The sequence below is a fragment of the Cladophialophora bantiana genome, assembly GCF_000835475.1.
Source record: "Cladophialophora bantiana CBS 173.52 unplaced genomic scaffold supercont1.1, whole genome shotgun sequence".
NCBI lineage: Eukaryota > Fungi > Ascomycota > Eurotiomycetes > Chaetothyriales > Herpotrichiellaceae > Cladophialophora > Cladophialophora bantiana.
In genome coordinates this window covers 1545908-1573700 of record NW_015971575.1, presented here as the reverse complement: position 1 = coordinate 1573700, position 27793 = coordinate 1545908, and the positions used below count along the sequence as shown (strand labels likewise).

The following is a 27793-nucleotide window of genomic DNA, read 5'->3' as shown; positions in this document are numbered from 1 at the left end:
TGAAGTTCCTGGTCAAGGAGAGGAGCATGTGCCTGTGCGGCAGAAATTAGTAAGTGCGCACTGGGTCCCTATCAAGTACTCGGTGCCTAGGCACTGGGCCACTAGGCCTGAGGGGCTTCCCCCCCAGGAAGGGAAGGCGCAGCCGGAGAACTGCCACTCTCTGCTTATCGAAGGTGCCCCTCACTTGCCCTCCTTGCCCTCTTGCCCTTCCTTGCCCTACCTTGCTGTCGCTGGTTCCCCTCTTTTCCTCTTCCTTATCGGAGCTCAGCGACTTGCTGCTGCTCTCTCGCTGATCGCCGTGGGCTTAGACAGCTCCAAACAGGCAATCAAGTCCCGAAACAGCTCCTGGGTGGCTCGCTGGTCCCTGCGAACCAGACAACTTCTCAGAGCTTGCCCAACTGGTCGCTAGGATTGGCTTGTCCCTCTTGTAACGACGCCGACGCGGGTCTGTCCTGTTTGATTAGACATATCCAAAAACCGGGTGGTTCTTTTCTCCTTTGACTTGCCTTTTTACATGTACAAGTGCTCGTCGAAGTTTCTGTTGCCCACTTTGAGGTACTCTTCCTTCCGCGCTCTTTCCTGGAACCGTTCTCGGAACAAGCATATTGAGCTGCGACTGTTTTCAACCGGCCCGCACACATTGTCCAAGATGGCAGATTTGAAAGTCGAGCTGACAGCTCCCAATGGGCGCAAAATCACCTTGCCAACAGGTCTTTTCATAAACAATGAATTCGTCAAGTCGAGTTCGGGCGAGAAGATCACCAGCATCAACCCTGCGTGAGTGGACGCTACGAACCCTCTCGGGCGTTGGTATGGCCCCTCGACCAATACTGACCCCTCTCCTCTGCTTAGGGACGAGAAGGAAATTTGCTCCGTCGAGGCAGCTTCCGCAGATGACATTGACAAAGCCGTCAAAGCTGCGCGAGCGGCCTTCAACGATCCTTCATGGCGTGACCTTCCGGCTACCGACCGCGGCGCCCTCATGTACAAGTTCGCAGACGTCCTGGAAGAGAACAAGGAAACGCTGGCGACGCTGGAAACATGGGACAACGGGAAACCCTACAGTGTCGCCTTGAACGAGGATTTGGGCGAGGTCGTCAACTGCATTCGATACTATGCTGGTTGGGCGGACAAGATCCATGGAGAGACAATCCCCACCACACCTCAGAAATTCGCCTACACTCTCAAGCAGCCCATTGGCGTGTGCGGCCAGATCATTCCCTGGAACTATCCTCTGGCTATGGCAGCATGGAAACTGGGCCCTGCTCTCGCCTGCGGCAACACTGTGGTCCTCAAGCCCGCAGAACAGACCCCTCTTTCGATTCTTTACCTTGCGAGTCTCGTCCCTGGCATCTTCCCTCCCGGTGTCATCAATATCGTGAACGGCTATGGCAGGGAAGCGGGCCACGCCCTCGCCTCCCATCTGGACGTGGACAAGATTGCCTTCACCGGCAGCACGGTCACGGGTAAACAAATCATGAAGACTGCCAGCGTCAACATGAAGAACATCACCTTGGAAACCGGCGGCAAGTCGCCCCTCCTTGTTTTTGACGACGCCGATCTCGACCAAGCCGCCAAATGGGCCCATATTGGAATCATGTCAAACATGGGTCAGATCTGTACTGCCACCTCCCGCGTGCTCGTTCAGGAAGGTATCTATGACAAATTCGTCGAGCAGTTCAAAGAGGTGGTCAAGACTACATCGAAAGTCGGCGACCCTTTTGCGGACGATACGTTCCAAGGTCCTCAAGTTACCAAGGCTCAATATGAGAAAGTCCTCGGATACATCGAGAGCGGGAAGTCGGAGGGCGCAACCTTGGCAGCCGGCGGTGTTCCGCATAAGAACGTCGGCGACGGAAAAGGGTTCTTCATCGAACCCACCATCTTCACGGGGGTCAAGGACGATATGAAAATCTACCGCGAAGAGATCTTCGGTCCCTTCGTGGTGATTGCATCGTTTAAGACAGAAGATGAGGCGGTGCGTATGGCGAATGATACGACCTATGGCCTTGGCAGCGCGTTGTTCACGAGCAATATCGAGCGCGCACATCGTGTGGCAGCCAGGATCGAGGCCGGCATGGTATGGATCAACTCGTCGAATGATTCGGACTTCAGAGTGCCATTTGGTGGCGTCAAGCAAAGCGGAATCGGGCGAGAGCTGGGCGAGGCTGGTTTAGCGGCCTATAGTCAGACGAAGGCGGTGCATGTTAATTTGGGATTGAAGTTGTAAATGAAGAGACCGAGGAATGAGGTGGATTGGAAATGAACGACCTGGGTGGAGAAGCTTGATCTAAAAAGCAAGGCTATTTATGAAAACCCGACAGGGCCACATTTGGTGTAGCATTTGTATGTCCAAGAGGACGGAACGAAGATTGCGTAACTGAAAAAATCTCGATCCCGTTGAAGTCAGGAGGCATGAGCATCAAGAATTAACTTGAAATGGAGTATGATTGCTGCCAGTCTGCACCTCATCCTGTGTTTCGCCATATGTCGAGGCTGCTCGACGGCGTCCATGTCGAACTCATTTGCCACTGTCCTTTTTGACGTAACCATACAACGGAGAACCCACAGACGATGGATATCAGAGAGGGCAGAGGCTCCATATCAGTTAACCAGAGGTTTGTGGTGGATGGGAGCAATAATCGTTGGCATCAGCCTCAAGGTTAAGTCAATTTGCTCTGGTGGTTTCCACGAGCACATGCCATCCGACTTCGTTCTCGAATCTCCGCTCAGCCCCGGCGCCCAAAGGTAGACTTTACTAAAAACTGCTTCATATTAGAGAGGTTGGGTTTCAACGTGGTTGGTCTTCTAGATTGCAGCAAATATCTGAACTGAAACTCTAGGGCTTCGAGTGACATTCAAACTCTGCTGAGTAGTGTTGGAAGGGACCACTGGTGATGAGGAGAACTAATCACGTGATATCAAATTCCCGCCAAGCATCAAGTCGCCTGCGCTGTAGAGGAAGACATTCTTTTGGTCTCGCTGTCACCAACACCTCGCCTCTTTCACAATCTCCCACCTCTATCATCTCTTCCCTCCCGGCCGCTCTCAAGGCCAGCTGTCGATCCCTCTATATCTACGAACACGGCCTCCCAGAGCATTGTTTTGTGAGATCCACCGACCAGGATGGCTTCCGGACAATCATGGCTGAACCAAGACTTTGGTGGAGACGACGAAGAATCAGACAATGACTTCAACCCCGGGGCCGAGGCAGGGTCAGATGCCGGAGATGAGGATAATGAAGATTCAAAACCGCAGAGCACTGCGAGAAGAGCTAATGATGAGGACGAGGACGAGGACGAGGACGACGACGACGAACGCCCCGCACCTGCCGTGAACGGCAACAAGTCGACCTCTCCAGTGCGCAAAAGTAGACGACCGCCGCCCGATGAGGACGATGATGAAGGGGACCAAGAAGAGCAGGCGGATAATGGTGAAAACGATGAAGGCGAAGGCGAAGACTTGAACGGAGAAGATGAGGACGAGGAAGATGAAGAAGAAGAGGATGAGGAGGATGAAGACGCCATCACCAGTCGACCCAGAAAGCGCCGGAGACGAGGTCTGAATCAGTTCTTCGAAGAAGAAGCCGAAGTCGACGAGGATGACGATGAACTTGAAGCCGAGGAGGACGAGCTCGGGCCGGACTTCATCGAACAGAATCATCCCGACGACGATCTCCCGCCTGAAGCAGACCACGACGACGCGAGGCATAGGGAACTGGATCGCCAGCGACAGATGGAGGCCTCGATGGATCTGGAGAAACAGGCGGCAGCCTACAAAGAGCGGTATGGTCGGAGAACAGCTGCTGCTCTGAGCCAGGGCTCTTTCGTGCCTCAGAACCTGCTCATGCCCGACGTCAATTCCCCGTCTATCTGGGGGGTCAGATGCAAAGCTGGAAAGGAGAGAGAAATTGTCAGCAGGATCATGAAGAAATACTTCGAGAGCAAGGGTCGAAATCAGCTGAGGATCATCTCGGCTTTTGAAAGGGGCGATGGTCCCATGGCTGGGTACATCTTTGTCGAAGCTCTCAATAAGAGCGATGTCGAAGACGCCCTCACCAATGTCCCGGATGTCTATCCGCGATCGAAGATGAATCTTGTCCCAATCCCTGAGATGCCCGACTTGTTGAGGACTAGAAAGGACAAGGAGCTGGAGGTCGGTGGCTACGTGCGCATCAAGCGAGGCCTCTACATGGGTGACCTGGCCATGATCGAGGACGTTGAGACTAATGGACTTGAAGTCACCCTTCGGCTGGTGCCTAGACTTTCTTACGGCTTGGATGAAGACCAAGGTCGACCGGCTCTTGCAGATGCAAAGCGCAAACGACCAAATACATTTGGGCCGATCAACACCTTTCAAAATCGACCTCCACAGAGGCTGTTTAACGAGCTTGAAGCCAAGAAGAGACACGAGAGATTTGTGACTCAAAACAGAGGGCTGACCGGGAAGAGTTTCACGTACAAAGGCGACACCTACGAAAACGGTTTCTTGATCAAGGATTTCAAGTTGCAGCATCTGATCACCGAGAATGTGAACCCGAAACTGGAGGAGATCACCAAGCTGACCAAAACCGCTGCCGACGGCTCTGAGTTGCTTGATCTCGAAACTTTGGCCCACAGTCTACGGAACACGACTGCTGAGGGTAACTACATGCCTGGCGACGAGGTAGAAGTTTACGAGGGAGAACAGAGGGGCATTGTCGGCAAGACGGAAGCTGTTCATGGCAACATTGTCTCCATCATGGTCTCGGAGGGCGAGTTGACCGGCCAGCTCGTCGAAGTGCCTGTCAAGGGCCTGCGGAAACGGTTCAAGGAAGGCGACAATGTGAAAATCATTGGAGGCAGCAAGTACCGCGATGAAGTGGGAATGGTGTTGCGGATCAAGGATGACAAGGTCACGGTCCTCACCAACAACAGCAACGAAGAGATCACCGTCTTTAGCAAAGATCTCAGAGAAGCCACCGACTCTGGCAGTGGTGGCGCAGGAAGCAGCAAATTCGATGTGCAAGAACTGGTGCAGCTTGATCCTACCACGGTCGGCTGCGTGATCAGAGCCGATCGAGATTCGGTTCGGATCCTTGACCAAAACGGCTCCGTGATGACCAAAATACCTTCTCAGATCCAGAAGATTGAAGCGCGGAAAAATGCTGTTGCCACGGATAAGAACGGGTCAGAAATTCGCATAGGCGACGTAGTGCGAGAGTCTGGGGGAGAGGGAAAATCCGGGACGATTCTCCATATTCACAGAGGATATGTCTTTTGCCACAACAAGCTTGGAATCGAGAATGCGGGCGTCTGGGTCAATCGCTGCACCAACGTTATCACCACGGCGGCAAAGGGTGGACGCATCACTGCTCCCAGCACCGACTTGACGAAAATGAATCCCGCCCTCCAAATGAAACGACCAGACATGTCCATGGCTCCTCCGCAACGACCAGGACGAGATCCTCTTCAAGGGAGACTCGTGCATATCAACAAGGGAACATACAAAGGTCACCGTGCTATTGTCAAAGACACCACAGCTGGCGAAGCGAGACTTGAACTTCAGACGAAGAACAAGGTCATCAATGTCAGCAAGATGGACCTCTCGATCATTGAGTAAGTTCAACAGACTCCCCTTCCATTGCACCTATGCTAACATTTTCACTAGCACCAACACGCAGAACCGAACAAGATATGAAGACTGGATCAGGCAACGTGGTGGCCCATCAACAATAAGAACAGGGCTCGGTGTCCCCGGCTCCCGAGTCCCCGATGCAGGCTTTGGAGGACGAACTCCTATGGGCGTCATGGATGGAGGGCGAACTCCAGCATGGGGGACCTCGTCAAGGACACCTGCGTGGAGCGGCCCTGGATCCGGTGGCCTCGATTCCGGCCGCACACCGACATGGAAGGGACCTTCAGGCTCGCAGACCTCTTACGGGGGAGGTAGCATGACTTCGTACGGGGGCGCAGGCAACTACTCCGCCAACACAGGTTCACGCACCCCGGCCTGGAGCTCCAGTGCAAAGACTCCCTACGGTGCCGACCACGGATTCGGCTCCTCTGGCTCCTCTGGCTTTGACGCCTTTGCAGCCGGCTCACGCACACCAGCTTATAACTCAGCCTCATCACGCACCCCAGCTTGGGGCGGCCCCGGCAGTTCCGCAGCGTCTGCTCCAACGCCTGGTGCGCGTCCGTACGACGCACCGACCCCAGGAATCTCAGCACCTACCCCGTCCGCATCTGGGTCTGGCCGCTATGAAGACGAAGCGTACACCCCGTATCTCAGCGCCCCAACGCCGGGCGCTTCAGCCGCCGTCCAGGACGCGCCGACTCCGGCACCACCGACTTTCGCAAAGAGTGCAAATCGCGAGCCGTTGAAGAACAATCGGTTGGCCGTCTTTGACGCCCCCACTCCTGCTGCGAGCGCGCCGACGCCGTACGCTAGCGGTGGGTTTGATGCGCCTACCCCGGCAGCCGGGGGTCCACGATACGTGGACGACGAGGACGATGAGGAGTGAGTGAGTGCCGTTTGTTTGGGGGGTGTGCTATGCGGGCTGAACCAAGACCTGGTTGGGCCATGATTGATTTGGGAGGCGGGAACAATGGGAGATGCTTTGGGATATTTGTACGATTAACATCAATCACCAATTTGCTGCCCGCGTTTTACTTTACCTTCCTTTACATGCCTCTCGCGACATTACTATGCATTACTCTATTTTGCTTGGATGGCTTGGACAGTTTGGGCACCAACCGACTTATTGTGTGGAATAAAATTTGAGAATGATTCCGCCGAATGGGCGAAAAGCGGGTTAGCTTTGGCCACGCAATGCACGCAAGGCAAGGCAAGCCGAGACGAGACGAGACGAGGTGAGGGCTATCAGGGGCTTCTTGTCTCCAGGAAGGAAAGAGAACAATGGGTGGAGAAGAAGAAGAAGAAGAAGAAGAAGAGGAAGAGAGCAAAATCTACTGAAGCTTTCTTGTTTACCTTTCCGGTTCCACTCTCTCTCTGTCTCCCTGTCTGTCTGTGTGTGTGTGGGTGTGTGCAGTGGTATGACCAAGTCAAATGACACTAATGAAGTGACCATTGCTCGCATCGCCCTCATTGCCGACTCCTGTCTTTGTCCGCCATGCGTGGGTTCCTGGATTTCCAGACGCTGAGCGAACTTGTTCTTTGCGTTGCGTTGTGCTCGGTAGTGGAGCCAGAAATTGTTTCCGGATCGTGTTTCCCAATTGCTGTCCTCCCTTCCCGAGTGTACACACATACAACAAAAAAGAAAAACTTAAAATGCATGGGAGGACTTGGCTCCAATGATCGAGGACTTCCATCGCTGGATCGTACACGGCGAAGAGTGGTAGAGTCGCCACTGGGATTCGCAGTCGGCGTTCACATCCGTACTTCATTTCCACTCCCACTGCTATTTCGCGTCGCTCTCGAAGCGAAGTTGCAAGGTCGCAGATTCTCGATCCCTGGTCGTAGTAAAGCTGTTCTGATTTTGATTGTCCGGGACGTGAAAGTGAGTACGTACTTACGGTAGATACAAACCTACTTAGATATGTACCTGGTCACCGTTGGCCGGGGAAGCGGACTGGGGAGAGGCGATGGAGACTAGGCACCGAGTCAACCAAGGTACCTGGTACGCCGTGCCGTGCGCAGACATGACTGAGTCAGCCTATTACTTGACCCTTTTTGGAGACATCAGCTGAACTTGATTGAGGTCACTATACCAAGTACCTATGGAAATAAGCCAGGATATCAATAAATAGTAGCCGACGGCGACATGACAAGGGTTCCGCGCCGTTGGGACCAAGGTACAGTATCTTGTCGCCTCGCCTCGACTCGCGTCGTCCTTGCAATATTGACGGATGATCATTGATCACCGATGGGGGCCCCACTTGCACCTATTGGGAAGTTGAAATAAGTGGCGTCCATATTATCGAAGATGAGCATGCATCGGTGATCATGATCCCCGTCTGATGGCGTCGCTGGCGACCCTGGCGTGGGAAATGGAAGCTTTAGAAGCATTGGAAGCCTGTAAGCGAGATAGACCTTTTCGAAGGACTCCATGAAGAATGCACGAGCACCGATGGGGAAGCATGTCCGTGTTCCGTGGGTGGAGCACAAGGGCCCGAGGGAATATAGGCTTGCTGTGGGGAACGGCCCGGAAATTGCTGCTGTCAGACGGGCTTTTGCTTGGCCCTTCCGGCGGGTATTACGGGGAGTCAGACAGAAGGGCAAATGTGCGGAGCGAGACGAAGGAGCTGCCGTGTGGTGTGATTGCACGGGCGACTTCTCCTCGTTCTCATTCGTTTTGTGGCTCCGTCCAACGCAAGTGATGATTAATGCACTGCTCGACGGCAGGAGCTGGATGCAATGTGAATCTTTTCTTGTGCCATGCTGTACGGCCTTCGTAAACAGCCAGACCCCTGATTTCATCCTTGAATTTCGTTGAATTTGCTTGCGAAGACCCCCGAGCTAAAATGGCGAAGCTTGCCGAAGGAGATTCAGGGACCATCGGCACCGTCCAAAAGATACCAAACTGCTCTTCAACCCCCGTCAAAATCATGGTGACAGGTGGCCTAGGGTTTGTAGGCTCCGCAATTGTCCGATCCTTGCAGGAATTCCATCCTGAATGGGACGTCTGGATTCTCGACAAGGGCGAGGATCGACGGCAAAGAAACAGTCACGAGGGAGACGATGAGCTGGACTTACTGAGAGGGTGCCAGTATGGATATGTCCAGGCCGATATCACAGATAAGACGAGCGTCATGGACGCGCTTGCTATGATCAATGCAGATGCCATCATCCACACAGCAGGTATTGTGCCATCTTTGAGCGAGAGGTAGGTCCGTCTCGAATGTTGTGCAAGCGGTGCTGTCCGAATGGTGCAGCTTCCGTCTCCAGGCGCCAGGAGCCGTTTTTCTTCAAGAGGGGCCGATATATGCATCCTACCTTTATCGGGCTCGACATTTCTCACTTTGTAATGATGCACAATGGCTCATTTGCTTTATTTTGGCAGGTATGCGCGGCGCCTAGAAGCCTTGGTCAAAGCTGTCAACGTGGAGGGTACGCGGCACATGGTCGACGCAGCCAGGAAAAGCAAATGCAGAGCATTTGTGTACACGAGTAGTTGCTGCACCGTGATAGACGACATGAGCCAGTCCTATGCCAACATTGATGAAAGATGGCCTGTTTCGCCCAAGTCGTCCATCTACGGTGAGAGTAAAGTCGAGGCGGAGCAGATTGTGATTGCAGCAAATGACAAGTCAATGTCGACATGCGTATTGAGACCGTCAGTGCTGTTTGGCGAAGGAGACAACCAGCTGATACCGCCGATTCACGCCTGTATTGCAAAAGGAGAGACTCGCTGGGTGATTGGAGACGGGAAGAATCTCTGGGACACGACTTACGTCGGCAATGTGGCTGACGCGCACGTCCTTGCCGTCGAGAACCTATTGGATTTCCAATCAGCGGAACCGAAGCGTGGTTGCAATGGCCGAGCAAGAGCGGAAAGCGCCGCAGGGGAGACTTTCTTCATCCAAAACAACGAACCCATTTCCTTCCGGGAATTCAGCCTTGCTGTTTGGAAAGAGTTTGGGCATTTCCCGCCAGCCTGGCAAATTCACATTCCAGAAGGACTGGGCTGGGTCCTGGGCTTGGTCGCGGAAGTCTTTACGCGAGTCTCGGGCACTCCAACGACCCTCTCGCGTGGAAGCGTAATGGATGCCTGCGCGATGCGATATGCCAGTGGTGATAAGGCCAGGAGGATTCTCGGCTATCAACCTCGAGTAGGGCTTGAAGCGGGAATCAGAGCCAGCTGCGAGGTGAGTGCTGCGGCCCCCTTCGCGGGCCCTTGTTGTGGCTTCTGGGCTTGCGAGCTCGGCAGATGGATGCTTTCTTTAGTTGTGCTAACTGATGCCAATGCGGACCAGCACTATGCTAAACGACTGACAAGAGAGCGACGGTGAATTCATCGGCAGCCCCTTGTCGAATGATGATACGCAGTACGTACGAGAAATCCACCGTGTGGGTAGATGTGGAATGATTTGATTAAGATTCCTGTGCCAGAGGTGCCAGGCCCGGGTTTGCGGGACCGAGTAACAAGTACATACCAAGTACCTACACTCTTTACCGGTAGACAAAGGCTTTGCCGTAGGATGAGATTGAGTCAGCACTATGTAATCGGGGATCGGTGCTTGGAGGATGCGCGATTTTCGAATTGGATTTCTGATAGCGTTGGGTAGAGTCGCCATACGTACAAGTAGTGTACCGAGTACTTGGAGTGGTAGTGTGGTAGGATGGTAAACATGGGTGTGCAGCTACCCGTCTGAGTGTGTAGAAGGACTCCTTGAGACTTGAGTCGCAAAGAACGAACTCAGCAGTGCTTACCCCCGGGTTAGGATCTAGCCCTGGAAAGCCGCCGGGTACCTGCTTGGGGATCCTGGAAGCAGCAGGCATTAAGCACCGAAGTGAGGGGGCCGAAATGGTGCACAAGTGGGAAATGTCGGGTACCTGGCCGTCGGAAACATGAGACGGAGGGACATGGTTGTGCTGGTGGTGGTTGCATAATTCCTCTATCCGCAATATGAAGGGAATCCAGCTCTGTGGGTGTCATCTGGGGTACCATCCGGCCGGGAGAGAGATTGTCCTGGGTACTCTGGGTGCAAGATCTCGTACTGTGTAGCTTGTGGCGGTGGTGTTGACAAGGAAATGAGGTGGTGGTGCTATGTGGGAGGGGGAGCCTTGCGCGTTCGCCGTCTCATCTTTTGTACTGAAGCCTCAAGCGCGTGACCGGCGCGACCGGCATTTGTGGGCAGTGACGTCGCCGACGGCTTGGCAGGCGCATCCGCCAATGATGTTGCGGACAGGGGGATGTGACGGGCCGGGAAATAGCGAGGCTCCAAGGCTCCATCCCTGGTCTTCCCCCTTTTTCCCATTTTTGCCCACCTTTCCTCTACAAGTACAGGGTAGGGACCACCACTACTGGAGGTACCAGGTACTGGACTCCTCGTACCCGGTACCACCTCTCCACTTTCCGCTCCCTCATCGTCGTCCTGATTGCCTGATGTACAGTAGCCTCTCGAACTATTCCATTTCAACCTCGCCCCAACTCTAAATCCCCCATTTGACGACTGCTCGCTCACGACGGAGCCACCCATCACAGTTCCCTGGGTCGTTCGTCCCGCGTCCTCCACTGAACCACACTGGTCTCCCGCTTGCACGGAATCCATGACCCTGGACCTGTTCTCTGGCCCACAAACCGTCTGGCACTCCTTCTCCGAGCGATGGATCCCCTTCCGCCGTACTCGGTACTTAGGTAGGAGCCTCGGGAAACTGGAATTCTCTCTAACTACCGGCCATGCTGAACTTCTTCTTTCTCTGGCCGACTATTGCTGAGACCGTCACGGTTCTAGGGCGTAACGTTCTCACCTCAGTAGCCTGATCCGTCCCCTCCCCCTTATTGTAAGGGCCAGTTTCCCCCCTGGTCCAGACAAGGGAACCTTTTCCAGCATCAGCCAGCATCAGCCAGCATCGACCAGCATTCACAATCGAATCCCCCCGTTGGTGCCTTCTGTTTGGACGCTGAGGACCTCGCTGCCCTGCTTCGAGAAAATTCCGCCGCCTCACCGAGGCCAGCGCAGATCAGCTCCGTGATCGGCACCAGGCCCAGGACAAGCCGTTGGGTTTGGGCAGCAATAATGCAATGGGTCTTCTCCAGTCTGTCTTGAATCTTTCGTCTACCATACGATCAGCGAGGCCCTAAGGCAGATATGTTGTAATGGCCAAACCTTTTTGTGACTTGACATTCTGACACGGCTTCCTGGCTGCGGTTGGCTGGCTCTCTTCCCAGACACCCATCAAACCATTCTGTGCGGCTGTGCTCTAACACGAATCACCGCAGTCAGTAATTCTCCACGAAAGCAAAGACCAGGTATAATCAAGTATCAGATCTTGCGACAGACTGATCTCTGGATACCTGCTGAAAGGGACTTGGTGCTGTTGACGCCCCATGCGACTCGCTAGCTCGACGCCTCACGCTCATCATCCGTTGTTATTCTTCACCCGAGCCAATCCTAGGGCATGATCCACCGCTTCTGCTCGAAACGGCCAGTCCAAGGCGTTTTAACAAACCCTCTTCTCCATCTTAGGGCTGTGCGACACTCGAGAATTCGTGGTCCCTGGGCACGAACTTAGTACTGGGACAACCACGCGCTACGGCTCTCAGCGTCTATTCAACCATGTGTCGATCGCGAGTGCCCGCGTGACTGGTAGGCAATGCACCTCACCTTAAACACTGAGGGTACCAAGTACATACGAGGACCGTCCATTGAACGCGTCTCGGGCATCAAAACCTTATGTTTGCGCACCGCCAAAATAAGCTAGAGATGGATTTCTAGTCGCCGTCAGTAACGCCGTTCTTTCCCGCGCAGAAATTACTAGGGCTTCCAGAACAACCTAGGGTACCAACTTTTGGGTTGCGAGCACTAATCAGTGGCGCTCTCCGTCGAACTGCTAAGGCAGACCTTGTTAATCTGCTAAACTGGTACGCAATGAACGGGGAGCGCCTCAACGCCTCATCCATGCCCGTCGGCAAGAACCCGCTGCTCAGGGTCAAGGCACTTTTGTTTCAGCCCCTGTCCAGTGGGTCTTTTCGTAAGAAACTAGAGTCTTCCGGGGATTGCGGAATCACACAGCTTCGCGCATAGTCTTGAGGCACCAGAGGGCCAAAAAGTCACTGCCTCGTCCCCTCCACGTGCCGTCATTGACGAGGTTCAATATCCTCATTATTGGGTTGTCCGTGTCGTTGTTTCTTTTCGCGAACCCAGGTTGGCATCGAAAATTATGCTCCAATACCTGATGAGCACCCTATACGAAGCCCCTGGCCATAGATCATTCGACACCCTCCTATCGTAGTGGGAGTCAAGATCACACTCTTCTTCCGATCTCCATTTCTCTGCCCTCTTCCCCCGGTTGTCCATCATTTTGGCCGCTCTGATCATGTTGGCCTTGAGGTCTCCGATCAACAATCTCCAGTCTACCTATTCGTCGGGACTCGCTCCGGGGGTTCAGTTTGCGCTTGATTTAACAGACAACACCGCGGGCATGTCGGAGAAGGAGGACTTTTCGTTTTCCAGGCAGCAAGATACGGCCACGTCGAGACCGCTGGCCGAAACCTCTTCTCCGTTCTCTTTCCAGAGGTGAGTGCAATACCGGACATTAATGCCCTAATTGTTCTCTGTTGACGCAGCGATACACCGCAGATTCTCTCAGTGGCCGTCGTCCACCTACGACCCTTTCGCCGGGGAATCTGGCGGCCGTATATCACCTGAGCGGTCGGAGAGGCTGCGGCAGAGGCTCCCACCGGAGATCCATAGCGCAACCCGCATGCCTACTGCGACTGCTGTGGGTGATCCTTTCCGACCACTCTCGTTTGTATCACAATCGTCTACTTTCGCCTCTGATCCCGGCTCGTATCCGCAGCACGGTCTTCCTCCCAGGTCGAATCCCGATGACCAGAACATCGCGCTTCGAAGACAAAGCCAGGACAGTTTTATTCTTCAGACAGGGTCTCCCACAAGTCAAGGCTACGCAGAGTACGATCTGGAGACGCAGAACCGACGGGCTTCCGAACTGGGCAGGACTGCTACCCGCTACCACACGCGGCGGCGACCTTTCAACCAAGACGAGTTCGACGGGCCTTCTCAACTTCTTCCGCTCCCTGTGCCGCAACAGGAGCATGCACGGTCCCAGGCACTGCCCTCCCTCCCGGTCCACCTGGACATTGAGGAGCAAGACGAAATCACATCACGGGTCAACGATATCTTGTCCCGATGCGCCTTTCACTTTGTCGCAAAATATCAGTTTCCCATCCCGCTGGAAAGGGATAAACCACGGGTCCGCACGCCCGGAGACCGCGAGTGGACCGAGTGGGCGTACTTGTTGAAGAGGCTTGCTACAAAGCGAAGGATCCCAGCCCGTGTGCTCTACGATAACCAAATCAAACAGTTCGTTACGACGTTAGAGAACTCGCTTGCCCTGAAGCAAAACAACCGAGACCAGCAGCCCAGAACGCCAAAGGACGACCGGTACATGCTGCAACTAGTCAGCGCAGCCACCCAGGTCGCCAAAATTTTGATGGATTCCTTGTCTATGGAACAGCTCGACGCTCTGTATAGACAAACCGAGAGCATAATCCTCGAAAGAAGAGCCAGACTTAGAGGGTTGGGATTTCAGTGAAGAGTCCCCGCAGTTCATGTTTGCTTGTTCATTCCAGTTTGCGAAGAAGAGGGGTTCATTCATCCTCGTTCAATGATGCACATGCCAGATATTTACTCTATATGGATCTTTGGAGCTCATTGATTTTCTTCGCCCGCAAATACCCATTTCCAGTATCAGCGAGATCGTGCAGGTTCATGATCGAACTTGTGTATCGGCCTTTCCCTCACCATGTCATGCCTGGCAGCCAGTCCAGTAGTGGGAGGGGGTTTCTGAGGCCATAGCTAAGACCCATTGTATGCCGCACCTGATGAACCGAAAACACAGCCTCAATTTGCACACACCGCTTCAGCAATAACATCTATTCCGAGGACAATGTTTCGATGGTCACACGTTACAGGTGCTCGAATAAACTGGGGACTTCCCCCAAATGCACTACGATATCTTCTGCTTTCTCACAGATGACTGGGACATCTGGAGCATTGCGGAAAATTTTGGTGCCCAAAGGCTCATCTAGCACTTGCAACCTTCATGTTACACGATCACTAAAGCATTACCTTTGCCGGACCGGCCGAGGACGATGCCCATTGTCCATGCACGGCTTAACTGGCGCGTGCGGATCGGGAAGTACAAAAGTTCCAGCCAAGAACAATGCAATGGTGAATTGCGACCAGGCCCCCGATGCAAATTGCACCTAGGGGGCGAAAGGAAGGATTCTCTCTGGGGGTCATTCCCAGTATGTCAGACTTTCGGCTTTGACTCCAAAAGTGCAAAGAATCTTGAAGGAACTCTATGCTGACCACCGGTCGTCGCAGTGCACAAATGACAGAAGATTTCTCCAAGATGCCCCGAGCCACCACTCTTCGCTAGGCGGCTTTCCGTCTCTGACAACCGAGCCTCGAAGGCCAGTTTTCTCAGTCATCACTCCAGTGCCGACTGGATCGCAACGGCTGCACGAGAAGTGGAGTATTGAATCCTGTCATGGTGTTGTGTGACCAAAAGATATGTAGACTTGATGTGTCAATACAACAGACGATCCGGCTTCGACAGACATGTCCTTCCCATGGTCTCAAGCTCGAAGGAGATTGATAAGAAAGAACGCACGCGGAAGACTATTCGCTGGGAGGGAGGCTTCTGCCGCCCAAGTGCTGTGAATTCCTGACAGGGAGACGCCAATGTCGAGCATGCACTCTCAACCTTCACGGGGTATACAAAGGGTTGGGTCTCCAGAGCCATCGTCACGGATGTGCGGGCATTCTACGCCTTGAAAGCCGCCACCGACTCTGGTTATTTGTTGACCGCTCTCGGAGCCGCATGGTCCAAGTTGCGACCCAAGCGCCTGCGCAGCAAAACTACGAGCTACGGGCCAACAAGAAGCGATGGTTGGGCACAGGAAAGGCGAGGACAGCAATGCAACGCAGCGTGATGGCTGTTCAAAGTGCAAGCAAATGAAGACGCAAGAGGAGATGTCGCGAAGAAGATTCTACTCGAGCAGCGCGTGATCAGATGGAAGCCGGAGAAGGCTGCCCATTGCCCAACGCCTGCATGGTTCTCTGCGACGAGCCTGGCCGGGCGCCCGATGGCCAGCCTAGCATGCATGTTCTTCCAGCTCCTTTGCTCTTGCAGCGCGACGATGGACGGAAAGGCGTCGAGAAGCTGGTCCTTGAACCCTTGGCACAGGAAGTACGTACACGGTTCCCGACTGCGTGTTCAGTCAATGCTCAGCGTGATTGTCTGTGAACCTAAATGCTTTTCTTCTGCTTGCAATCCTCCCTCAGCCTCCATCCGTGGTCCTTTTTGCGAGAGCCGAATATTACAAGCTCTCGCCAACTGATGCCATGTGGAACGTCATCTGCTTAGATCTGTACTCGTCCTCAACCCGAGGGCGATCAACCAAGTGCTGCCTAAACTACTTTTCTTAACCTGACAGTGCAATGTATCCGTGAAAACCGAGCCTTGAAAGTTCCTGTGCTCCCAAGCAGCCTGCGCAAGTGACGTTCGGAGACGTTGGGCATCGACATTGCCACTGCCTGCCCCTCGCAGCCCAGGATGTACCGTACCTTCACTCAATGACTCCAACTTCAGGGTAATGCCTGCACGACATGAGTTTGGGCAGCAACTCAGCGATCTTCGTGGGGAGCGGCTAAACTCAGTGCCTCGCTGGTGAAGGAGCTGCGACCTGGGTAGGGGCGTGATGCAGAGAACGTTCTGCGCGCCTGTGAGTCCTCGCAGGGAACTTCTAGCTGCAAATCAAATGGGGGAGCAGGTTTGCGGCGCGTCAACAGGTCCGTCGCCGTCGCCGTCGCCCAGTATCCCTGTGGACGGTGCTCACTATTAGTAGATCATCTAACATGCGGCCTTTTCTGCACCGATGAGATAAAGTTCATCACATCCGACCCCTTTTCCGATGATGCCTCCCTGACGCCTCGTCTGGGGCTTTTAGGTTCGGGCTTCCTTACCGAAGCGACAGAGCGAACTGCCCGATTCAGCGACGTGGTCCATCCAATACGAGCCCTGGCTTCGAAGCTGAAACATGGAATGGGCCAGCGTCGATTGCAGGACCCCAGTTTCTGAAATCCTGAACCGTACGTTCACACACGTCAAATTCTAGACCTCGACAGACCTCAGATACTGATCCGCTGCGGTAGGATTGGCGAGAACATTGAGCAAAGCTTGGACGCTTAAATTGGACCTTGCAAAAAGACTTCGATTGGGCCAGTCGACCACGAAAGGCAGGGGCGATTGGGAGAGCGCAATAGCGAACATGCGCGAATATCAGGTGAGTTGGGTGGACGTACAAGACGCGCCTCTCCCCCCAATGGCCGCCGACCAGTCTTTGCGAGAGGCCGAAACCGTGGGACGCTGACCATAACACTTGCGATTCTGTTCTTGACTCCCGGGCCGAACGAAGGCGTTTTGCGGGTTGATAGACCGCCTCTTGCTGAGCCCAGCGCTACCTCAAATGTCCACTGCGCCCTCTACACCTCGACCATTTGTGCTATTACAGACTGTCCCGTGGCTGTACCCTGGCACTGCTGGAACCAAAAATTGTCCCGCGGACGGGTCCCAAGGGTGTTTTCTTATCGTCATCTGAAAAAGTGAGGCGAGATGAGGCACGCTATTCGCTTCGTGTCGCCCTGAGACCTAAATCATCCACGAGGGCTTCACTCCTCCGAATGAACCTTTTATTTTGCCTTGCTAACCCTACGGGTTGCTTGGCCACGCACACCCTCGTCATGACCTGAACATCCCTCGAAGACTTCTTTCCAGGCGTCTGCCCGCGATGGAGACGATGATCTGAAACCTTGTCTGGGAACGCCGTCGATCCTCGACCGCTCTTAGGTGGCTGCCGTTACCCTAACTTACATCCAGGTCCGAACTCTTTGCCGATCACCTCAATTTTCTCTGACCATGGAGAGGTTATCTCAGTCGATTTGAAAGATGTCGCCAACTGGGGAGGAGCCAGAATTCACAGGAAAGACGAGGGTGCCCACTCAAGAGGCGGGTCGCACTTCCGCAGATTCGTGAGCAAATACTCGGCACGGGGGCAATCAGTCCTGGTGAAGGTTTACAGTCTTGGACGAGCTCCTTGTCAATGCCTTGGGCTGCATCTTGATCTGTGGGCTGGCATTGCTTCTTCTATGGCAAGCTGCTGACGATACTTGCTTTTCAGGCAAAGCCGCGAATTAATCTCCTGCCTCCTAAGCAATTGTCTATTGCCGAAAGGGTTCTACATTCGAGAAAGCCTAGAGCGAGACAGACTGGACCCATCTGCTCTGCACGTACACTCATGATGCCAAGTACCTCACCTGCCTAGCTTTACGCCTTGAAATCTCCTCGATCCTGCAATCAAGTCGGACAATACGCTCGGAGGATGCTCGTCTGGCACGCCGCTCATAGCAGAGGTATCCCTCTATCTGCCAACCCCCCTCCCCCCCCCCCCCCCCCCTGTTCAGCATGTTCTCGTCCCCAAGCTCCAAAGAAGTTACCTGCCACTAAATGAATGACTTTCGTGTTGAGGTCCGCTGCTTGATAATTTTGTTTGTGCCGACACATTGCTACGCCTGCGGCCAAGATCTTCTTGGTGACCACGAACCATTCTAACGTGCAGCGATCGACAGCATATTTTTCAACGGGAGGCTGACTTGGTCCAGAAATGCCTTTGAACTTTCCTTCGCCCTGGACGGCTCCCGTTGCGATCCTACTCCTCTCGATCCGTGAACCCTTTGTGGCACATTCGACACGTACAAGGCTCAAAAGGAGGTTATCACGGAGGCTGTTGGAAAGATAGACACATTACAACGATTGAATTTTCAAGTGGTGTTATTCGCCGCAAAGATTCGGACCAAAACAGGAGGGTGATGATACAAATAAATGTGTGATGTGTTTGGCGATAGAGCCTTCTGGGTACGTAAAGCTCCTGAGTCAGCATGATTCGAGCCCAAAGTTAACGCCGACCCTCAGTTCTACTGCCAGCCGTCCTCACTGACTCCCTAGCGCAAGACAAAACCCAGGTCTTAGGCAGCAAGCAGCAGCACCAAGAAAGAACCTAAAAGGAAAGACGATGCAAGAAATGGTAAGGCTGACACGTCTCGCGAGACAAGGCTGCAGACGAAAAGGGGGTCGAGAGGTACCTGGGCTGACACCGAAGTTTCCCTGAGGGAGAGCGCGGGGCGGCCGGGGTCCCTATCGCGTGCTACAAGAGAGCAGACACAATAACAAGAGACTGCACAGCAGTACAATTGCAGTTCGAGGATGAAGGAGGAGGAAACCCGGTTCCATCTTATTCTCCGACCAGGAAACCCGCACCGCCACGAGGCTGCCGAAGACCCGTGTCTGGCAACTCGTTATCTTCGCAGAAGCTGTCATCCGACGACAACAGAATCTGGTTTGATTGATCCTCGCGAGAATGGGTGGACACGTCTATCTACTCCTTGAGGCTCCTTTTCCCTTGGTGGAAACAGGCGAGGTTCTTCCAGGTCTCGTAGGGGACATATACAATACATTTCGTTGCAGTCAGCCACGGAGACCTCCCGTGACTGCTGAAGGAGTTGGCCGACTGCACACAGCCTGCAGAATTGGCCGACATAACAGAAAATGAATAAAGAAAAAGAAGAGTCCGTGACAGCCTTCCCCATGACTCTATATTGTCCGAACGGTCTGTCAGACGGTTTCATTGAACAGCTGGGGTTGTCATATTGGAAGTCGTGTCATCGTAGAATTTCCATCTTTCTTCCCGCGCTTCGTGGCGTCGTGATGAATTTGTCCCGCATTGCCGTCAAATAAAGTTGCCGCGTTCATCATCACCCACGCGGAGCTGTCCGAGTCCTTGCTGCGGATGCCCAGGATAATACTCGTGTCCTCCACTCGGGCCGGGTAAATCGTCCACTTCCTCGCCAACGCCAAAATACTGATCATGAAGATTTGGATCTCGGACCTGTTCGGGACCGGGCCCGACCGTGTCTTGCTGAAAACTGCTTCTCAGGGGCGTGTTCTGCTCCGATCCTCCTGTTCCTCCGGTCTGATGGCTCCACCTGCCTTGCGCCACGCCGGGGCTTGGATGCTTCGCGTGCAGCATCGTCGGGCTGATGGCGTGCATTTCCCGCGGCGGCTCCGCCACGCCCCAGGGGAGATCCTCAGCTTTCCAGGCCTCGGCTTTGGCGGACATGGGCGAATACATGCTGTCGGCGTGTGCGTCGTGGACGCGGCTCATGCGGCCTGTCTGGGCCATCCGCTGGCGACGTTTGCGTGTGAACATGAAGCAGCCCCAGCACGTGCCCGAGATGAGGATGATGCCGCCGACGATCGGGAGCACGATGGCCAGCGCCAGTTTCCACCCGTGCAACCCGCTGTGGCCGCCCGGGTTGTTGGACGGCGGCACCGGGCCGGCGATCAGCGTCTCGTTGAAGATGGACTCTGCGTCCGGGAAGAACGGTTTGCCCGGTTCGGGGGGTTGGCGGCAGGCGATGTGCAGAGCTTGTAGAACTATATATTTTTGCGATTTGAAAAGCGAATGAGCCACAAAGAAGAAAAAAAAAAAAAGGGGGGGGGAACATTTCTTCCTTTTAAGAATATTGCAGAAAATATATATGTGAAAAATGAATCCGGGGGGTGGGGGATTTAGCTTACAGTTTGCCTGGTACAACTGCTGTGGGATGAAGCTATAACATGTAGCACACCGGTTGATCGTATAGTCGTCAAAGGGGTAGGCGGTACAGAAGTCGTTGCCCGGGTGAGCGGTCGAGCTGTCGTTTGTAATACGGTATCCGATCGAGGCGTTCAAGGGTGCACAGCTGACCTGACATGGACTGCTGATCGAGATATGGTCCTCGGGAATGGCAAACATGCACCCGGCGAGTGTGTAACGAAGGGCCACTGCAAGATTTCGCAAAAAAAGGCGCACACATCTCAGCATTCCAATCTCGCACCCTTCAAAGAGAGAAGCAAACAAAAAAAATAGTGTCTCATACGCAATGCCCATTCTACATCCGTCTCATTGCTCGCCGTATCTACCGCCGTGCTGTTCAACTGACATTCCACGCACTTCTCGAACGCTCGACCCGAGGGGAGGGACTGGTAATCAGCGTCGAGACAGACGATGTCTTGTTCTAGGGAGCCTGCATCGAGGCAGACAGATTCGCAAGGGGACCCGGAAACGGACTGTAAGGCAGCGGCAACTCGGAGGAGGAGGGTCAGCAGCAGGCCATAGTAGACTATGGCCGCCATGTAGGGAGCAGGCGCGCCGCCGCCGGTCGCAGGACGGTCATGCCAGTAGGCCATGACACTGACGGTGAGCGCAGCGACATATGAAACAACAAGGCAGACGGGCGAGTCTGTTGGATTGGATTGCAACCCAGAGATTGCGCTGCGCTGCGCTTCTATGTTATCCCAAATTTAAGGCCCGCCAGGAATGAAGCTGAGGAGAGAGGGTGAGGAGGAGGAGGAGGAGGCCCTTTTGCCCCCTCAGCGTATGAGAGAGTGTGTGTTGGTTGCGTATGTGTCGTAACAAGCACCTGGACAGGGTTGTTTCCATGCTTGCGGTGGCTTGCATTACACTCGGCGGTTAAAGAAGCTGATCTTCCAGTCAGCAGCAGAGGACGAGGTCGAGCTGATGGTGAGTGATTGGCGGCGTGGGATGGTCGGGATGTGCCTGGATGTGATAAGCTGCCACGGCTGGGTGTGAATGGTGGGAGACTTTCCAGTAGTGGGGGACTAGCAGCACTGAGCTCTCTGGAGGCGATCTGGCTGTTGTTGGCTGCCATTCTTGACCATCCCGCCGAATCCCCCGGCCACTGGCACCCACTGACGCAGTTTTCACTCCTCGTCACACCTCTAACATGTAGGCATCTCGCCGTCGAGCTTCGTATGTGATTCGTTGCCAGCATGTATGTATCACCGCTCTATTTCTTCCTTCCCCCCTTACCCTCGAGTCTTCTTATTCCTGGGGACCACCGCGACGCCACCAGCGAACTCCTGAAGAAAATGCCCCCATCAGTTGTCACCATACAGCAGCTTCTGGAGACCGTTGTCCTATTCCCTGTCTAGCGAAAATATGCCGCCATACCTCGTACTTGCTAGTAGTAAACTATTCTGACCCTGTTGATGCCACAAGTCTTTTTCGTCTCCTCTCGAGCCGCCCATGAGATTCATTTCCTTTGGTTGTGGATGAACGAGTCTGTGACAAGTACTGTGATACGGCCAGATCGCCGTTGAAGAAATGCATTAAAAACACAGAGCCGCCAGCACTATCTACAATAGTTTCAAGCACGGAGAGTTTTCACCATCGGAGATACGTCCCGTATCTATCACACCCGCTCCGAAACCCCTTACAAGGCTAGGACAAAGCCTCGTCCAGCGCACAATGCATGATGTACATAATTGATCCGGAGATGACTGGGTCGTGAAAAAGACTGATGCACCGTCATCATCTAACAATCTGCGTTGCTCTAATATATGCGGACCCTGTCGCTGGTGGCCGTATCCAAGCTTCCAGCAGCAGCCAAACAAATCTGAGTAGTCGACACCGATGCCGGATGTTCCATGTTGGTGCGATCTCAACTTCATTTTTGGCCGAGACGGTCCGAGTTGGTGAACTCCCCTGAATTCGTGAGTTGGCGGATTGCCACCCGGACGCGGTAGTGATTATCGTCTGAGGGACTTGTGATCACAAATGCACGTTTGTTGCAATTGGTCTCTACCGTCCTTGCTACTTTCCGCCATTCTTTCAGGTCGCATTTTCTGCTTTTGATGGAGCTCTTCAACCCTCTTTTCAAAGGCAGACACCATCGTACTTGCAACCTTACTTTCAACCTGGGCAAACATTTGATCGTAGAGAGGATTTCGAAATTTGACGTTGACGTTCAGCCTGACAGCCGTACTGTCGACAGCCGTCTTTGAAGGTGCAATGAGCCACTTTGTACTCAAGGTTTCAAATAGACCGTTGCTGTGCCTCTCGCTGCTTCTTGCCTCGATGATTCCTTGAGCCGGATCGCATCGAACAATGCTCTCCCAGTCTTCCTCAATGCCAAGTGTTGCGTAGCCGACTTTCAAACTAGCTCTGGTCGGGTAGCCTGCAGCATCTCTCGATGTGACATTGCTTGAAATTGTGTAGGGCAGAAAAGTTGGGTAGCCTGCCACGTCGGAGACCGCTTTGAAGACCGTTGCAGCGGAGTATGGTAAAACTTTGGTATGGACCATGGAACGAAGTGAACAGGTCCCCAATGTTGAAGAGAGCAGGGAGTCGAAGAGTGTCCTTGTTTGTCGTACTGGTTGTGCATTCAATGATGCGGAAACGGCCGGGACAAACCGAGCTTGAGAATTGAGCAGAAGAGTAGCCGTGCGGCGGGCGGCCATTTTGGCCTGAACGTGTCCGAGAGCAGTCAATCAAAGATTGAACTCCATGTTATAATGAGCGCATCCTGTCTAAGTGAGCGTAAAATGAGCGTGGGCCTGTAAAGGGTGAATGAATCTCGAGAAAGAAAAAAGTCGTGCTCGTCATGGCAGGCCAACCAGGCTTTCTTCGGCCTGCGAGTCAGGTGCATCGTCTTCGAGCTAGCGTCTGAATCATGCAAACACGTTGCAAAAGTGAATCCCCCATCGTCTTCGCAACTCCACACAACTACGCATATTTCTGGGCCGACATTTATTCCTCGGTCGTGATGGACGTGTCACGATCAAAAGCGAACAGAATCCAATAGACAATTTACACCTGCGGCACCTGGATCTGCCGGAATGGAGCAATCTTCTACCGTTCCCTCTGTCGTTGTACCTTCGTCAAAACAGCCTCCTCCTGAGAAGCCGGAAGCCGTGAGCCTGCGGACAAAGATTGTCCTATCCTTCTGGGCCGTGATCATACTGCTGGGTCTTCCAGTATGGTGGCAGACCACATCAATATACCGGGCGAGCCTGCCGGTGCAGGACATGCTCAACTGGGCGGAGGGACTTGTGAGCAGTGCATCTTTTTCGCAGTCATTTCAGAGCTGATGGCAGTTTCCAGAATACACCCACAGCGATTCCATTGCATCTCTGGCTGTCGGCCACGAACCTCTCTTGCTCAGACGCGCAGAAGATAGTCCAAGATACCCAACAAGCCTTGGATGATCTGAACGAGTACCCGACTCTCCATCAAAGGCTCCACCTGGTCAACTTGGATGCGGATGTCGCAGGAGCTGGCCAAAAGAGACGAGCAACGGATGCGAGTTGCGGCGATGATCCTGCTACCCTGAACCACGGAGCGCCTGTCTTGAAAGTTCTTCTTGGACCTACACCAGATGGCTTTGCGTTCACTCTGGACGCAGTCACAGCGACTGCCCAGGCCAGCATACCTCCTGGTACTGGTGCCAACGTTGCCAACGCTCTCGCGGGAAGCCTCCATGAACTGTTCAGACAAGAACAAATTGCTGCTGCACTTCGAATTGTTTCTTCCACCAGCCACAGCCACAATGCACAGGCGTTTCTGAGGTCTCAACCCTACGACATCGTCGCCAAGGTAGAAAAGCAAATCAACCGGGCATACAAGTCGTCTCCTGAATTCCATCTCACCTTCTCTCTCCTCACTGCCAGCGGAGCTCCCTCAAGTTGGGATGTTCACGACGCTCTCCGAGACCACATCGAACCTCTTGTACAAGCACTCTCATCCATTGCCGATTTCGAGATCACGACCCAGGTGCAATTATATTCGACTCTCCCTCCCGCCATACAGCCTATTCATCGAGAAGGACAAAACGGCTCTTTTCTCCAGCAGAAAGATTTGACGGCTTTTGTGAATTCCGCAGAGTGGCCCTTGGCGCCATCGATCGGAGATGGACCTACCCTCAATTTCATTCTCTATGTTCCATCCACAGATCAGATACCTCTGAGGATTGAAGGAGTCGATGGAAATTCATGGCTGATTCCTCAATGGGGCGGAATACATATCCTAAATCCACCTATGCACCTAAACCCTGTCCACGGAAACATGATGCTACCTGCTCATCTTAATCAACAACTCTTGCGCCAACCCTTTGAGACGTTTGCTTCGCAATTTCTGTCACTGCTGGGTGTCTTGAATCCCGGTGATTCTGCCAAATCCCGACCATTGCAACTGCGACTCGACGCTTACAAACGTCTGTCAGCTCTTACTCTCTACCTCCATGCTGCGTCGAGTCTGGGATCGCTAGCTCGATTGGCCCAGCGTCTCAGCAGCATTCCGATTCCGAGACACGTCGTGCAATTAGTTGACGACTCGATAGCGCATCTTGAAGCGTTTTGCCACTCGTCGCTCGAGGGTAGATTCGATTTGACCCTCAATCATGCTAAAAAGGCTTTCAAAGACAGCGAAAAGGCTTTTTTCGACAAATCAATGGTTGGCCAGGTCTATTTTCCCGACGAGCACAAGATCGCCGTCCTGCTTCCGCTTTTGGGTCCTGTTGGAGTGCCGCTGATCGTTGGCCTCTTGAGAGAAGCTAAACAAATGGTATCAAAGAGCCAAACACCAAAAATGTAGGCGGAGACCAAAGGACGAAGCGATCCGTCATTGAATAGATACGGAAATTGCTTTGGAGCCAACCAAAGACAAAAACAGTGCACAGCCAATGTCCATCTCTGGCTGCCGCAGTGTTTTCATTCTGAATCATAACGGCCTGCCTGTTTGTGCTGGCGCCTTTCGAATGGGTCGTGTTGGAGTACCCAGTGAATACTGAGCTGCCTAGTTTGGCAGCTCGATAAGTTGGTCATCTGCAATTTTGTGGGGTAGCCCTAGCCGGACTGTGTCCCGACACAGGTCCAGTTGCATCACCCGCCAATTACACAGTGACTATTTCGCGAGGACACTGGCTTATCGACCAAGCGGACCCCGATCGACGCGTATGTACACGAAGCGCCTTTATCAGGCTATCTTGTGTGACGACTTGTGCAAAGTCCGGCTCTGCAAGCCGACGTTGATTGAAAAAGAAGCCGAAGGACACCATGTTGACTCCGCCTGTTGCACTGTTTTCATTGCGCCTTTGGTTATCAACATGGTCTTTGGACCCGTTCGCCGACTTGTAGCTGTCCTGCTTGTTTCGCAGTCTCTGAATGCTTTAGCTGCGGCTCAGTCATGTTGGAATCAAAGCACAGCAATCAATGGGGCTCCATTCCCGCCATTGATCGAAGCGACAACGGAAGACCTCATTCGTGGGCTCGAAACGGGTCTTTTCACAAGTGTCGATCTTGTCACGGCTTATATTGCCCGCATCACGGAAGTCAACGACACCTTGCATATGGTGACCCAGCTAAATCCTGATGCTCTTTCCATCGCCGCCAAACTCGACTCACAGCGAGCGAAAGGCATTGTGCACGGTCCGCTCCATGGCATCCCAATTCTGATCAAAAACAATATTGCCACTGCTGATGCCATGGATAACACGGCGGGTTCCTATGCGCTCGCTAGTGCCAAGGTCCCCAGAGACAGCACAATCGCCGCCAATCTCCGGAAGGCTGGAGCCATAATCCTAGGGAAGACTAATTTGAGCCAATGGGCAAATTACCGTTCGTTCAATACGAGTAACGGCTGGTCGGCAATCGCGGGGCAGACGGTCGGTGCTTATTATCCTGGTCAAGATCCCAGTGGCAGCAGTTCTGGCAGTGGCGTTTCGTCGTCCTTAGGATTGGCGCTGGCTGCCTTGGGCACTGAGACAGACGGCAGCATATTGAGTCCCTCGGATGTCAACAACCTCGTTGGCATTAAGCCTACCGTGGGACTAACGTCCCGTTATCTGGTTGTTCCTGTGAGCATTCCCAAATAGGTTACATATTTCGTGTTTGATATTCCGCCACATGCACCCACCCGCCGTTCCGAATAGAGACTGACTGTCTATTTCAGATCTCCGAACATCAAGACACCGTCGGGCCCATGGCCCGGACAGTTAAGGACGCAGCGTACGTCCTGTCGGCCATAGCAGGGAAGTCAACTTATGATAATTATACCTCTGCAATTCCCTTCGAGACAATTCCCGACTACGTCGCCGCATGCAACTTTTCGGCTCTGCGAGGGAAGAGGATCGGCGTGCCACGAAATCTGATTGATCTATCCTTGTGAGTGCTCTCGCAAAGTGTCTCGTGTCTGAACGGATCTCTTGTCACGCTCTCCACCAGTCCAGGGCTAACGTACATTTGCAGCGACTCTACTGCTGCGCCAATCATTTCAGCCTTCAACGCCGCTCTGGATATCCTGCGCGCTGCGGGAGCCACAGTCATAGACAACACCAACTTCACCGGCTACGATGCTCTCAATGAGGGCAACTACTCGAATATCGTCCTTGAAGGGGATTTCATAAGCGACCTTGCGAAATATCTCTCGGAACTCTCGTACAATCCCAATCATGTGTACTCTGTGGCGGATGTTCGCAATTTTACACATTCATTCCCTCTGGAAGACTGGCCTGAGCGCGACACACTGGTCTGGGACGGTGCGTTGGAACTTGGCTACAACAACACCTCGCCGGAGTTCTGGTCGAACTATACGATGAACACCTACTTGGCTGGTCCCCTTGGAGTCACAGGCGCGCTTGCAAACTACTCACTAGATGCCCTGGTATTACCGACAGAGTTTTCGCCCAATTTCCCTGCACTGATTGGATCCCCTGTTGTAACGGTGCCCCTGGGAGCTTTCCCTCCTAAGACAGCGGTTACTCTAAATGGGTTTGGCAACCTGAATGCCACGGCACCAAACGTTCCCTTCGGGATCAGTTTCATGGGGCCTCATTTCAGCGAGGAGTTGCTCATCGGGCTTGCATATGCATTCGAGCAAAGAACTCTTGTCAGGAACACTATTGTGCCTTACATACAGCCCACAGTTGAACTTGTGGATGTGGTCAAAGCGAGGTTGAACAAAACAGGTGTCTAAATTGACTAATTGGCGCCTTTATGACGGTCCAATAGCACACCACACGGAGCTCGTTCCGTCTTCCGAGATGCTATTGTCTCTGTTCCTGCAATTCTGTCGTTTAGCCCCCGTTCAAAGAGACGAATTTGGCAGTAGTCGTCGGCGCCAATGGTGCTGGCAACCAATGTTAACCAACCTAAGTAGTTGTGTTAGTGGCCGAGGAGCGTCAATCGTCCTTAATTGTCGACCCAA

At 53.4% G+C, this 27793-nt stretch overlaps 8 protein-coding genes across 8 annotated transcripts; 6 read left to right on the top strand and 2 right to left on the bottom strand.

Moving 5' to 3' along the window:
• Positions 1–649: 649 nt before the first annotated feature.
• Z519_00576 (uncharacterized protein) lies at positions 650–2230 on the top strand (the record flags this gene model as incomplete). Its single annotated transcript, XM_016758333.1, has 2 exons — positions 650–777; positions 853–2230. The coding sequence occupies 2 exons, from the start codon at positions 650–652 to the stop codon at positions 2228–2230; spliced, it is 1506 nt and encodes a 501-aa protein (XP_016625582.1).
• An 896-nt stretch (positions 2231–3126) lies between these two features.
• On the top strand, positions 3127–6502 carry Z519_00575 (uncharacterized protein; the record flags this gene model as incomplete). The annotated part of the gene is made up of 2 exons (XM_016758332.1): positions 3127–5597; positions 5650–6502. The coding sequence occupies 2 exons, from the start codon at positions 3127–3129 to the stop codon at positions 6500–6502; spliced, it is 3324 nt and encodes a 1107-aa protein (XP_016625581.1).
• Positions 6503–8462: 1960 nt separating this feature from the next.
• Z519_00574 (uncharacterized protein) lies at positions 8463–9950 on the top strand (the record flags this gene model as incomplete). Its single annotated transcript, XM_016758331.1, has 2 exons — positions 8463–8824; positions 9002–9950. The coding sequence occupies 2 exons, from the start codon at positions 8463–8465 to the stop codon at positions 9948–9950; spliced, it is 1311 nt and encodes a 436-aa protein (XP_016625580.1).
• A 3031-nt stretch (positions 9951–12981) lies between these two features.
• Positions 12982–14220, top strand: Z519_00573 (uncharacterized protein; the record flags this gene model as incomplete). Its single annotated transcript, XM_016758330.1, has 2 exons — positions 12982–13181; positions 13245–14220. 2 exons carry the CDS (start codon positions 12982–12984, stop codon positions 14218–14220), a joined length of 1176 nt encoding a protein of 391 aa, XP_016625579.1.
• A 5257-nt stretch (positions 14221–19477) lies between these two features.
• On the bottom strand, positions 19478–20979 carry Z519_00572 (uncharacterized protein; the record flags this gene model as incomplete). Its single annotated transcript, XM_016758329.1, has 3 exons — positions 19478–20184; positions 20329–20574; positions 20670–20979. The coding sequence occupies 3 exons, from the start codon at positions 20977–20979 to the stop codon at positions 19478–19480; spliced, it is 1263 nt and encodes a 420-aa protein (XP_016625578.1).
• Positions 20980–22341: 1362 nt separating this feature from the next.
• Positions 22342–23052, bottom strand: Z519_00571 (uncharacterized protein; the record flags this gene model as incomplete). The annotated part of the gene is made up of 1 exon (XM_016758328.1): positions 22342–23052. The coding sequence occupies one exon, from the start codon at positions 23050–23052 to the stop codon at positions 22342–22344; it is 711 nt and encodes a 236-aa protein (XP_016625577.1).
• A 378-nt stretch (positions 23053–23430) lies between these two features.
• Z519_00570 (uncharacterized protein) lies at positions 23431–25183 on the top strand (the record flags this gene model as incomplete). Its single annotated transcript, XM_016758327.1, has 2 exons — positions 23431–23643; positions 23696–25183. 2 exons carry the CDS (start codon positions 23431–23433, stop codon positions 25181–25183), a joined length of 1701 nt encoding a protein of 566 aa, XP_016625576.1.
• A 511-nt stretch (positions 25184–25694) lies between these two features.
• On the top strand, positions 25695–27562 carry Z519_00569 (uncharacterized protein; the record flags this gene model as incomplete). Its single annotated transcript, XM_016758326.1, has 3 exons — positions 25695–26444; positions 26540–26751; positions 26836–27562. The coding sequence occupies 3 exons, from the start codon at positions 25695–25697 to the stop codon at positions 27560–27562; spliced, it is 1689 nt and encodes a 562-aa protein (XP_016625575.1).
• Positions 27563–27793: the final 231 nt, after the last annotated feature.